Below are 14,002 nucleotides of genomic sequence, written 5' to 3'. Positions count from 1 at the left end.
CTAATTTGGTCGATTCATCGGGAAGTGTCATTATTATCAGTAACTGTTCTTTTATTATTCTAACTGGTGATTATGTGATATTTATTTTATGTTCTATCTATATCATGGATGATGTTGATGGAAAATGACTTGTATTATGAACTTAAGATGGATTTTGGTATGTATTGTGTAAATAATTTGAAAAGTTGTTTTACAACTAAACAAATTTTTTAAAAAAATGAAAATAACATGTAATGGAAGGGAATCGCCAGATAACGTCATCTGGGAGATAATTGACGGTGACGAATGCACGGAAAAGCGAGAGACTCCTGAAGTTAAACCTGCAGTCTCGACGGTTGGAGCCCATTTTTTTCTGTGTGTGTGTGTGTGTGTGTGTGTGTGTGTGTCTTCTACAATCTTCCTTCCCGCGAATACACTCTGCTATTATCGATTGTCTTTGCCCCAGTGATGGCATTTGGCATCACGAAAAAAAACAATCCTCTTGGGAGCAGATAATGTATTATAAGGTGTACTCGAGCGCTGCATGCCGTATTGCTCCTGCCTGCAAGTGCTACAGTAATTGTTCTCACAATTACCAAAATGAATGGCACATATCCAGTTGACTCTGTTAGGAAAAAGAACTGAGCCTGCCAGTTGCGATGCAGACCTGCCTTCCACAGGGCAAAGATGTCCTGTGTAAGCGTCTATTTCATTATTTGAAAAGAAAAAAGTGGTCTTATATCCTTGTATTGTATTCTACTTGGGCCACAATTCCCACAAGGGCTAAATATGATAAAATTGGGTGGCTGGGGGGGGGGGGGGGCGGTGGGTTATAAAGGGCCTTGAATCTATAGGCTATAGCAATGATTCACGAACACATTTTAAATGGTCAACAGTAAATGGCTGCTTTATGCAAGGGCTACCAGGGATTCCGCGAGATTGCTGCTGCACTGGTTTCAATACGTCCCTGCCGCCTCTGAACTGCTGATGCAATAAAAAGGTAAACAATATAAATACATGACTTGGCTCTGGCATACTTCAGATAACAAATATGAATGTAAAATATCATGCCAGGCCATACATTCTTGAAAATATTAATGCGTCACCGGCTTTACAGCCTCCTGTAGACGCCCGTCGACAGAGGAGCAGTCGCCCATCCAAGGGCTGAAGCAGTGCAATTGCCTCTCTGCTTCTAGGAGGGCACCAGCCCCGCCAGCAGCTACACTAAGCATGGAGCCGGCATCATCGTGCATTATATCTAATCAGGAGAAATAGGAGATGAATTGTTGTAGGCAACATAGGTTTTCCAGCAATATTCACTATTTTGGCAAAGGAACAGGTAATTAACCACTCCACTCATCTGCAGCGCTCCAGAACAAGTTCCAACTCAAGAGATGCTGTGTATCTGCCTGGTCTACCTTGCTGTCTCTGCCCTTCCTTAACATTACATTTTAGAGACCAGTTTCCAAGTGGGATTCCTGCCGTGGTTGTGCTCGAAAATGCAAGCTTTATTCTGCCTTAGTATTCATAATGCACTGTTGTAGGGCATTCGGTAGCTTGCAGATCAAAATGGAGTGCGGGGTGGAGAGTTGGCGAGGTCCTCGAGAAGACCCATTAATCATCTGTTATTAATATCAGAACCCTCCGAGAATCCCGAATTACCATTCCCTCCCAACACTTAGCCCCCTTAGTCCCCAGGATCGTGTCAGAACTGGACATTTCTGGCAGTGCATTAATTGGGACTGGGCATTGATGCAGTGCTGCACAAATCTCTGCCCCACAACACTACAATACAATACACTACACTGCACTCCCCTCTCCATATTTATTTATTTGGCCTTGGTGTTTTGCTTTTGCTCCGACAGAAACCTGCATGATATTGTGTTTCCACCCACCTTGAATACAGTGCTATGTAAGAGCCCATGTGGCTTTGTGAGCCCACCAGATTTAGCAGGATGAATGGAGGTTCTGGCCTTGCCCACACGGTGGCAGGATTACCAGCATGTTAATGCTTGGAAGAACCCTATGTGAAAAGAACATAGGCAGCAAATTGTACCCTTTCTTAAAAAGAGAAACATTATTTAGTTGTATTATTTCTTTTCAGGTGCGACTCTGGAGGAGATCAGCCAGCACTGGGAGTGGCTGGAGCAGAACCTGCTTCACACACTGTCTGTCTTTGATAATAAGGAAGATATTGCAAGCTTCGTCAAGGGTAAAATAAAGGTAAGGAAGTCTTTTTAGCATCACACAAACCATATACTATGCAGTAGGAGTGCATTATGTAGCATTGGTGGGGCAGTGGCAACAGACATGATTTTAGAGATTTTTGGATCATTCCTTGTTTTGACTCAATATACGTTTCACTGAATTGGCCTGTGAAATTATCCCTTAATTGAATGGCCTTATATCAGGGGGACACTACTACCTTTAAAGACATAGGGGCCATCTTGATTTATTTTGATTTTGTCTACTATTGCCATTGCCCTTCCTACTGATGTGTGATTTACAGCAGAAAAGTGCTGCAGCTATTTTCAGAAAACAACTTTTTTGTTTAATATAAAACCAACTCAAATACAGAATATGCCCAATTGGAATAATACAAAAATCGAGAGTACAATTCCCGGCACCCCCAACCGAGCCTCCCCCCGAAAAGTTAAATCCAATCTAGTTCCAAGTACCTTCCCCAAATGTCTTCAAATACATCACACTTCTTTCGCCTCAGTATAACCCATTCTGTAAATCAAAATTCCGTAAACCTCATAAAATACACTTTCGGACACGTGTATTGCATGTTTGTGCTTTGCGGTAATGCTTTCAAATTGTTAATACCATTCATAAACATTTACAGTCTGCAAACTGTCCGATGCACCTACGTGTACCAATGGTGATTTTCCTCATCTATGTTAATTCACATCAGATTAATTGTGATTGTTTTTTAGCATATTAATCTGTATTTTGCACTTATAAAAAAAGGAACCTGCCATTCCAAGATGGCCACCGTGGGGAGAGCACTGTGAGTCAATGCTCTCCTGAACCTCGGGGCCTTCCGACACAACCCAGAACGCTGAGCCCTCTTCAGGCAGCATAAATGGAGTGTGAAATGCCTGCGTAGAAGGGGGCCATTCATTGCACAACGCGTCATCGACACTACAGGCCCCCCGGATGGAGAGAAGCTGCCGTGCTGCTCAAGGCGCGCTCCCGCAAGATACTGGAGTGAAGGCGCACCAGGATAGAGAAATCCACAGGGTTGGACCAAAGGAGCGCTGCGAAACAGTGAGCAAAGTAAACCCAGCAGAGTATCGCCCGAGGAACTGACTACGCTCATGGGTGCCTAGACCGGAGAAAACTTGGCCGGACGAGAAGACTTACAATTTCCAGCGCTGCGGGATACCTAGTGACAGGTAAGGACATACCAGTGCGGAGACCATGAGAGGTGCCAGTGAGGGACCACAAGAGGTTCGTCTGCCACCAGCCCTCCCGGCCCCCTCTTCCATCCAACGCAAAACGGCAACCAGGTCAGGCAGAGGAGGAGCCTCTACCCGACCAGAGGTGGATAAAGGTGGCCTCAACCTGGCTGAGAGAAACATTAAGGGGAGAACAGGAAGCACACACCAAACCCACTGGGAGGGAATATAACCCCTCAGAGGAGCCTACCTTGAGGATTGCTAACCCCCATTGCGAACATTCACCGCCACAAGAGGGTCAAAATGCATACATTCCAAAACATTACTCAAGGATTGGTAGTGCACGTCTCTCAACCAGAGCAAGGGAACTCAGGTGGACTGGCAAGAAATAACAGGGGTTCCCGTCCCCAAGCTAAGCATTTATCCTCTAACTTATTGGTGCACATAAAATCAGAAAATCTACATCTTCATTTATATAGCAACGAGGTGGACAGTGAAAGGTCAAGCTATATTCCCCACAGAGTGAGAAGGGCCCAGACTTGATTTGTCATCTATCAGGCCGTTGGCCAAGACTGAAAGAATAGCCCCCCCCCCAGGTAGGAGTGAAACAAACAACAATGTCCAAAACTAGGGGAAAAGACTTGCTGGCACCCTCGAAGGGTCCCAAGAATTCTTCTTTGCTTCACATTATCCGGAGGCTGCTCTCAGAAGTGCCCTCCCCCCAGGGTCCCCAATGGGGACAAGATCATATGGACCGGAGTGAGATCCAGACGGAAGAGTGCCAGGATCAAAATGTGACGCAGTCACTCCTCAAGCAATATTTTATGGACTTTTGGGGATAAAATATTGGAGATGGTACAGAAACAAATGACTATCGTGAGAGAGGACCTGGTTGTAGCCCTCCAGGAGATAAAACAATACTTCAACAAAATGGTGGAAAGGTCGGATACAAATGAGAAAGCAATACAGGAGTTGATGGAGGATGCAAGAAAAACAGAGGCCTGAGTGGAACTACTGCAACCTACAACCTAGAGCTACAGACAGAAGATTTGAAGAATAGGTCAAGAAGATCCAATGTATGGATCAAAAACATGCCCTGCAAGACTATAAAATTAAGGAGCAGATCTTGCTGCTATCGAGGCGGGCCAAAAAGATATCATTCAATGGAGCCGACCTGATGCTTTTTCAAGGCTTGTCACAGACGACCCTCACCAAAAGGAGGAAGATGGTGTCTGTCGCTCAGGTACTTAGAGACAAAGACATTAGATACAGGTGGACCTTTCCATTTGTTCTAGTGTTTGAGTGGAAGGGGAAGACATTTCGGATTACTTCCTATGAGAAGGATCCTGGGGATTGAGGAAGATGATCAAGAAGCAAGGCCCTCCCAAACGAAGGGGCAGACTGGGCTTAAGAGCTGGGAATGGTCAACAGTGGTAAAAACTAAACAAAACAGGAAGGTGGGGTACTTACCCCAATTGCAAGCCCCCCCCATCTGGAAGGGAATGAGTGAGCTGACCAACTCCAGAAGGGGGTGGAATACCGTGACACGAACAGGGAGTTACAAAGGGCAAAGCAAAAAGTAACCCTGGGGAAGGCGAACATTGGGAAGAACGCACAGGGCTCAGAGGAGAGGGGGTGCGGGGTTGAAATCTAGAATGGGTTGGGGAGAACCTGCAGGTGCTCCGGCTGAGGGATGCACGGTGCTCAGTTCCTGAGGAGGAGATTCGGGGGCGGGGGGGACTAGAGGCCGATTAAGCCCGCTCAGCCAAGGGAGAGGAGAGGAGGGGAGCAGGGAGGGGATGGTGGAGGGGGGAGAGAGGGCAAGGGAGGGTGGGGGTTAAGGGTTGGGGGAGTCCGTTAACGACTGGGTACCAGGGCGAATGAAAGCTAAACACTTTCTGGGAAATGGATAGCCTCAAAAACCTAGTCACCAGCTTCCAGAATATGAAGAGGCAAAACTCCCCATTGAAGAGGAAAAAATTGGAAAGATTCTTAAGGTGGGAGGGGCTGAAATACTAACCTTGCAAGAAACCCATATACAGACCCGGGGCAGGGAGCAAATGAGGCTACAAGGCTTCCCCTGAATATATCAGTCCATGGAAAATAACAAGAGGGCGGGTGTGCTGATAGCAATACGGGGAAACTTAGACTTCACTGTGACTGGGGTTGACGGAGACGCCCAGGGGAGGTACGTAGCATTAAACTTAAAAGGGAGGCGGGAGGGATGTACGATAGTGACTTTGTATGCTGCTAACATGGGACAGGACCCCTTCGTTCAAAGTACCCTTACCAGACTAGAGATATTCATAAATGGTCCTATAATTCTGACGGGAGACTTCAATCTGGCCTTTGATCCAGAAAAGGATAGATCCAAGACAACCAGGTGGACACAAGAGAAACCATTGAAATAATTAATAGAGAAGGTGGAACGACTAGCCCTAGTTGTCATTTGGAGGTTAAAGATATCAAAAAAAAGTTTGAGCAATGGGGGTCCTCTTTTTTTGGTGGGGGCTGTGGTGTGTGAGGAATGAACATGAACAGCAAAGTAGCAAAGACACCACTAGCTACCCACCTCAACCACACATCGGATATAGGTAGACTAATCGACAAATGATGTTAAATATCACCAAATGATGTGTCCTACCAAAGGCATGATATCAAAAACATATTTTAATTCATATAACACACGAAATATTAATCATAAAAACACATAAAACACTGATAATTCCAAGCGTTAATTGAAGAACGACACAAAGAAAAACAGAAAATGAGAACATCACTTTCAGCTGTTTCTATATCAAATGCAGGGATGACTAATATGCATTTGTAGTTATGTGATGTTAGTAACAGTGACTTGAGCCATGTATATATTTCTACAAAATATGGGTTAACAACGTCAACACTCAATTGTGTTTCTGGGAAAAGGCACAGCACTTCAATGAACTGAATTTTGCTAGTGATATACCAAGACCCGTCTTCAGGACGCGGGTAATTAGTAAAGGTCGACTATGCTCAATGTACAGAAACCTGTACATAGCTGTTAGGACCTTTTATTAATTTCTTTAAAGTGTGGAGGGAGAAGCAGTTTAAACATTAGTAAGCTCGATCACATGAGTTCGGCATCTGAATGAATCCATAACGTCTCTAGTAGATGAATGAGAGAGAATCCCTTCTATTGGTTGATTCAAGGAATCATGTTCCTTGTGGAAGAAGTGGTATGAACTACATCACCCATGATGCATCAGTATCTCTTGATGTCCGCTCCGCATATAAATGTGTGTGCACACATTTATACGCGTACATCAAGAGATACTGATGTTGCTTTTCTTCATACTGAAGGTACTGTGCAAAGACGGTGTGGAACTCGTTTCTGCCGCAGTGAAAGTTTGTGAAACTTTCCAAACTTTGGGGCCTTGTTTCGCTCCTAAACCGACATATAACTCTTTTTCTGGCAAACCACTTCCTCCAACATTGGCAAAGACTTAACCCTTTACTACCAGAACTGTGCTATCCTATCCAAGACTCTGAACCATTGACTTTGGCCCAGTTCTATTGAATTGAATTGCTGGTTGTAGTGAACTGAAACTATTTGCCCTGCCTATGAAAGTAATTGTGCTTTAACTTCTTTTAACCTTGTCTTTCTACTTCTTTTGAAAGTAACTGAAGTGCCATTTTGCTCCCACTTCAGGGGAGCTTAACTTGTTCAGAAACTTATTGATTGTGTACTGTAGTATATTAGTGTGTGATATTGAGCTGCTTTCTTACTAGTGGAATGTTTTCCAACTGACTGTGTACATAAATGTATATTCTTTTACCGAGAAACCTTGAATAGTGTTTGTACTGTGATTGCAAGTCCTTTGTATAACCTCTTGTACTGCTCACATTACTCTTGAGATAAGTCTGGCTGCTCAGCCACTGCTACCACATAACTGTGTAGTACAGACTTGTACCAAAGGTGAAATTGTGCTTACACTTGTAGTCTTAATTGTGTGTAGTGTTCCCAAATGGTACTGCATGTAATTCTGCCTAACAGTTCCCTATAGGAAAAGGGTTGAACTTGCTCAAAATGTGAAATATGGGGCTTCTTTGAACATTATTTCATGGGCCTCTTTTGGTTCCCAGTCCACACCTGGCTACAGGTCTCGGTGTTGGTGAATATTTTACATGCATATAATGACGAGTCACACAGGACCCGGCGCAGCACTCCTGAAGATAGATTGGGCTGCTGTTTACCTTGGGCTGCCTTGATACCATTTTCCACACGTAATGCTGTTGTCTACTGTGTGCCCGTGCCAGTCAGCTCAACCTGCCCGCTCTCTACACCAGAAATAAACTTTTGTCGACGCACCAAAGAATGTCTGTGCCCTTGGGAGAATGAATATTAGGTTTGTCAGTTCGTTTTTGATGGATCTTCTAGATCTTGCGGAGGAGCACTTTCAAGATGTGGCCCTCATGCTGCTTGTGCAATAGTGCGCCCAGACTGAGCCTTCTTGACTTGGGTAGCTTCATTGTATCATTTCCTCTGTCTAAATCTCTGGCAATCACGCAGTGTTCTAAGGCGGTTTTACACACGATATGTTAATTCGCGCAAATTCTCCCCTCACGCAGAGCCTGGAAGCCATCTCGGTTGCAGAAGTGCGCTTTACAAATTCAGTTAACACTTAACAGTAATGCTTTCAGATGTTCCATAAAAATCAGATGGTCCTCAATAACTCTCCTGTTTGATGCTTAAGTCTATGGTCACGATTTTTGCATTGCTTATGTATGTGAACTGCTTAAACATGCAAATGACCTGTATCACCGCTAGTTTGCACTCCTTTTGCCATGCGGCAGCAGACACTGTATTCACGCCTGTTGATATCAGTGTAAAATATGTTTATTTCTATGTTAAAGGTAAAAGTTTATTTGATGCAGAATGCTTCATTTAAACTGTTCAGCCTATACGTTACATCTTCCATTTTAAAGTTGCACTTTAAACAGTATGTTTCATCATTTTGCTATTTGCACTTCACTGCATTATATATATATTTTTTAATTTCTTCAACACAATTGGTTGTTTCGCGTGTGTGTGGTTCTCAAGGACAAAGTCGCTTCAAGAAAAATGACTTTATTGACCCGTTATAAATTCCAGGCCTGTTTGATGAGCGATAACAGTTCACATGCTTATCAACTCTTTAACTGCTAGCCAGATCAACCTGAAGTTCAGGTCGGTCACGTAGCACTGGTAATCAGCTGTGTCTTTTTCCATTCTGATGCAGAAAAACGTGAAATATCAATAATTGTATTTATCTTTTGTGTGTTTTATTTCAAACAAACTTTCACACATTTAGTTCGTCATACGTTACATCAATTATAAAATACATTGCTAGAAACTTACAGAATTAACAAACTTTAAAAATATTCACATTTGAATCACACTAGCATTGCGACAATTATAAAACAATACAGTGATAAAACTGACAAAAGAATCACGATTAAGAATTAAAATCATTTCATGTATACAAACAACATTAAGAAAACGCTTCAAAGCCCGATCGCATTGAGTTTCCATCAATTGCTTAGTACCACAGTTAATATAGAGAACCCTATACTGCTTAGACTATGTATAAAGTAAAGAACAGGCAATTAGCAATCGTCTTTAAATAGTAGATTTCAGAAATGCATTGCCGCAATTGCTAAGGCCGCAGTTGGCTCACACAGTAAGGAATGGCAGAGCATTTCCCATGCTGCTTCACCTGAAGATACCAGAAATGTTTCCAGAAGTTTCCCACGCGCTACAGGCAGGTACATGCATTCGACAAATAGGTGATGGAGAGATTCCAAACCCACATTGCAAAATTGGCAGACTCTTTCCGCACTCGAAGTCCGTTGACTTGCACCCAGTACCTCTTTGTTGGAAATAAATTAAGTTTTAGGCGCAACATTGCAAACCTGAATTTTCTAGATGGATGTTTTTGCAACAGGGCTGACAAATTTGATACAAAAAAGCAAAAATTGAATGAATGGTAGGAGTGATTGAGTATGAGTGGAACTTGTAGATATTTGTCTGTGGAAATGTTCTAGTATTTTATATGAATTTGATATGCAAATAAAAGTTCTTAGAAATTGAAAATTGAACATTTATTGGTATTTATGAAATAAATAAATGTGTTGAGAGGCTATTCCCGGTTCCATAGGTCCAATTGTTTTGTTGACTATTATATAACGCCTGAAGGACCTGGGACTGTAATCAGGCACCCCTTTGTTTTATAATGCTGCAATATATTGTACTTCCCTTACTGCCAGTCGGTCAAATTCCCTAAGAGATGTGTGTATTTCACCCAGGGTGTCTCCACCTTGCGTCCGGCTGTAAACTTCCTCTAGTACGTTCAGTTTCTTCTCCACCCTCTCCAGGTCCCGTCGTACCTCCCTTAGAAGGCCCATAGTTTTAGATATCAGGGCCCCTCTCACCCAGACTTTAAATGCTTCCCAAACCGACGAGATGTGGTCAACAGACCCGATGTTGTCTGCAAAGAAATTGTCAATTTCTGTGTGTAGGGTTTCAGCAATGTTTGGGTCGTTTAATATATCTCTAGGCATTCTGCATCTCCTAGTCGGCCTACGGGCATCTCCCAGAGTTATTTCCAGTGTCACCGGGGAATGATCAGATAGTGTGCGGGGAAGGATTTCACAATTCTGTAGGGCGTGTGTTATATTTGAGGGGACGAACCAATAGTCTATATGTGACTCGCTGTCATGTACGGAAGAGTAGAACGTGTAACGGTTGCTTGTTGGGTGGAGCACACTCCAGTTATCCAGCATGGATAGTTGCTGGATGATCTGCTTCAAAGCTAGCACCGTCCTGGAAGGCAGCCTGATTGCCTTGGCGGATCTGTCCAGAGTCTGGTCGAGCACCACATTAAAGTCCCCTCCCCATAGTATAGTTGCCCCTTCGTGCTTAACAAGGATCTCAAGTATGTGTAAGTAGAAGTCCGGGTCATCGAAATTGGGGCCATAGGTGTTCACCAGGGTCGTGTGTTCCCCCGCAATTTCCCCCCAGACCAACACATATCTGCCCATCGGGTCCACAAGGTGGCCCTTGTCGATAAAACCTAGTGATTTGTGAATAAGAGTGCATACCCCGCTGGACTGCGAGGAATAATTTGTGTAGTAGCGCTGTTTGCCCCATTTTGCCAGTATTTTCTCATTAACCGAGCCATGTGCATGCGTTTCTTGCAACATTAAAATGTGGGGCCCATGTCTGGTGACCTAATTACCAACCTTCCTGGCCTTCATTGGGTTATTTAGGCCTTGAACATGCCATGACATTAGTTTAATCTTCAACCCGTCTCCTATTTTCTATATACACACATTGCAATGTATTATAACAACCATAAATGCACGAGTGACCAGAACTAGGGTAGCACCAGTACCTGCGAGACCTTGTTTCAACAAACCAACAACCTTCAACAGTGCAAACTCTCCTCTCAGACTTAAACTCGTCCGGTTGGTTAGCACAACAAAAAAACTTCCCCTTTCGCCCTGTCCCACCGTCCACCCACATCATCTGCCGCCGACTTGACGATGGACCCAGATAACTGATTGGAACATTCCTGAGGGTGCTTCGTTGCCGTCCAATGACCAGCCATCTGGTCGCCCACATGGGAGACTCTACGGCCCGATAACATCGGATCTTAGTCCAGTACAGCTGTGTTGACTTTGTGGAAAGAAAAGCATGATACTGCTGCAAAGGAGGCGCAATTCATCCGTCTATCGGATCTCCTCTGCCTCCACCCGGGCCGGGTCTTACATTTGGGTCCCTTATGCGATCTCTGGGGGGCAGTGGAATGGAGGCCTCCACATATGCCATTGCCTCTGTAGGGCTTTCAAAAAAATGGGCCCTGCCTCCATGTTGGATTCTCATTTTTGCAGGGAAAATTAAAGCATAAGGCGTATTGCGGAGTCATAACTGTTTCTTGACCATCTCATTGGATCTATGTTGTGTTTGTATGTTCGCAGAAAAGTCTGGATATATATGGATCCTGTTTTCTTCATGGTGCAGTGTCCCTTTTTCCCTGGCCAGCCGGAGTATCATGTCCCTGTCCCTGTAATTCAGGAGACGTGCAATAATGGTTCGGGGTGGAGCGCCCGGCTTGGGGGTTGGTGCAAGGGTGCGATGAGCTCTTTCAACGAGGAAATGGTTTGAAAGGGATTCTTCCCCCAGTACGGATTTCAGTAGTTCTTCCACCTGCCTTTCCAAGGAGCCTTTGCCAAACGTCTCCGCCACCCCAACAATACGGATATTGTTCCTGCGGGACCTGGATTCGAGATCCTCGCACTTGTTCTGAGTCTTGCGTAGCTCCGTCTGGAGTAGGGCTATATCACGGCCATGTTGCGAAAGCACATCTTCATTTACACTTACCTGTTTTCTGCTTCCGAGATGCGTCCGCCTTCCTTTTCCACTCACGCTTTCAAGGATCCAATCGTCGCCACTATGTCATCCAGTTTTACGTTGACAGCCAGGAACCCATTCTGCACAATTGTTGCCAGGCGGTCCAAGGGATCTGTGTCTCGATTTTCCGGTGTTTGTGTTGCCCCTCCTGTTGTCACCTGCGGCTGGGAGCTGGCGAAGGAGTCCATTGGGCCGATCTTTCTGCCCCCTTGTGGCCTTCTTCTCAGTGCGGCCCATTAGGCAAAGTGACCACCTGCAGAGTAGATTGTGCTCTCCCACGTGAATGGAACCGCTGTCCCTGCGTTCAGTTATTGCCCACTGTGGCTACAATGGAGGTTGGCAGTGCAGCCCTTGCCCTGATCCCACAGCCAGGGTGCGCCGCAGTACAGGCGGGAAACTGGGACTTTGTCGCTACGGGCGAAAGATCTTCACTGCAGGGGTCTAATTACGGAACTACACAGCTCTGGCGTATACACGGGCATTGGCCACAGGGTATGCCGTCCACATGGTCACTACATGATTTCCTGGAGCAATTGGCATTGTGGCGGCCAGATGTTCGCTCCGGCCTGTCTCCCCGCCTCGCTTCCCTGTGGTCCTGGAGTGGTGTCTTTTCACTGTTGCCAGCCTGTCCCCAATATCTCCCCGCCAATCGCGCCCCCAGCTCTCAGCACTTATATGCCTGAATTTCTGGTGTCTTCTGAAGGAGTTCAGCAGGTGTGGAGGCTGGCACTCCAGCAATTCGTGTCCATTTGCGGTAGTCTGGCTGTGTCTCAGTGCGCCTGGAGGATCCAGTGCTAATTTATCTGGCGTGTGCTTCCCTGTCTAAAGGATCGTGACAGTACAGTTCTCTAAGTTGCTGAGGTACTCGGTGTGTTAAGCAAATTTCACACCCTGCGGCCAGCCACGCACCCCGCCTCTCCTCCGAGCCGCCGCCAACACAGGGAGGCCTTGGTCTCGTTGATGCGTTTACTCGCTGTGCCCAGGCGATCCAGGCTGGGCCTTCTCACGCTATGTGCTTCGAAGCCTGCAGCGGCGGCCGCCGTATCGCAGGGTGTCTCGCCTCCCGTCGTGCCTCCCCTTAGTGTTGGCCGCCTGATGTCACAGGGCCCCCGACGCTTCCCGCCTCCCCCAGTGGCCCACTTACTTCACCAGCGCGCCTCCGCTGGACTTCTGGCGCAGGGGTCCGGGGCACGCGCTGCAATCCTGGCCGTCTTCAGGCACTCGGTGGGGGCCCTCTCAGGCCCGATGCGGAGGGAGCTGTCCCAAGCTCTCGTTCGGCGAAGAGGGGGAGCCGGAGCACCGCCGCCCCCTAGCAGCGCCTGTATGTTGGTAGGCCGCACCTCCCCCTCCGGGCTCACGCGGGAGCGGCATGGAGCCTAGCAGCGGTTACGTCTCCGCTCCCTGAGCGCCGCGACTTCACCGACCAATATCTCCTCAATCCCAGTGTCGGCGAGCTCTGTTTTCTAAGGGGCACTTCCTCGGGTCCTCCGCCACAGTATTTTGTAAATATTTTCCGAGCAGCTGCTGACTGGAAGGATATTCGGGGTAACAGAATTTCGCTCGAGCCGGAGCTCCCCACCTAGGCGGCCATCTTCGGCGTGCGCAACAGCACCCCCCCTAAAATTCTTTTTTTTAATACCCTTTAAACATGCTTTAACAAACAGTTTCGAAAATGATACAGTAGTAATACATTTTAATGGAATAACCAGAATATCGAACATTAGGTTCAGACACTTTTCCACATTTTGTCTCCTAACACCTACTGTAGTGAATCAGGGTGAACATCAGTAAATTAGAGTGTGTACAGAGTGCATTTTTTACATCCAAGCAATCTTGCTCCAGACAAGTGAGAAATCCATGCAAAATTTGGTGGCAGTGGGTTCAACGGTGTGGATTTGTATAGCCGGACAAACATACACACACATACATGTATTCAGCTTTATATATACAGATGAGGCAGGGATATTGGTCGATAATTATTACGGTTAGCCCTATCACCTGTTTTATAGATTAATATGATCACTGCATCCTACCAAGATGGGGGGAACACTTGAAAATACAGAATGTTAAAAAGAAGGTCCAATAGAACTCCAGCCCATAGGACAGGGGCTGATTTCAGGGTGAGGTTAGACATCCCATCTGGACCTGGGGCATTAGATTTTATGCACTTCCCGATAGCCATTCCGAC

General features: G+C 45.8%; 1 protein-coding gene across 3 annotated transcripts in view; it reads left to right on the top strand.

Annotated features, from left to right (window-relative positions):
- TBC1D8 (TBC1 domain family member 8) overlaps window positions 1–14,002 on the top strand; it is a 1,594,530-nt gene that overhangs the window by 307,887 nt on the left and 1,272,641 nt on the right. For all 3 annotated transcript variants that reach the window (XM_069636713.1, XM_069636714.1, XM_069636711.1), the window contains exon 3: window positions 2,084–2,202. In XM_069636713.1, coding sequence (XP_069492814.1) covers window positions 2,084–2,202 — 119 coding nt within the window. The remainder of the gene's footprint in view (window positions 1–2,083; window positions 2,203–14,002) is intronic.

This window comes from Ambystoma mexicanum, chromosome 7p (assembly GCF_040938575.1).
Source record: "Ambystoma mexicanum isolate Mex_15411 chromosome 7p, UKY_AmexF1_1, whole genome shotgun sequence".
NCBI lineage: Eukaryota > Metazoa > Chordata > Amphibia > Caudata > Ambystomatidae > Ambystoma > Ambystoma mexicanum.
The sequence above is the reverse complement of the archived record's forward strand: the minus strand, read 5'-3'. Positions and strand labels throughout refer to the sequence as shown.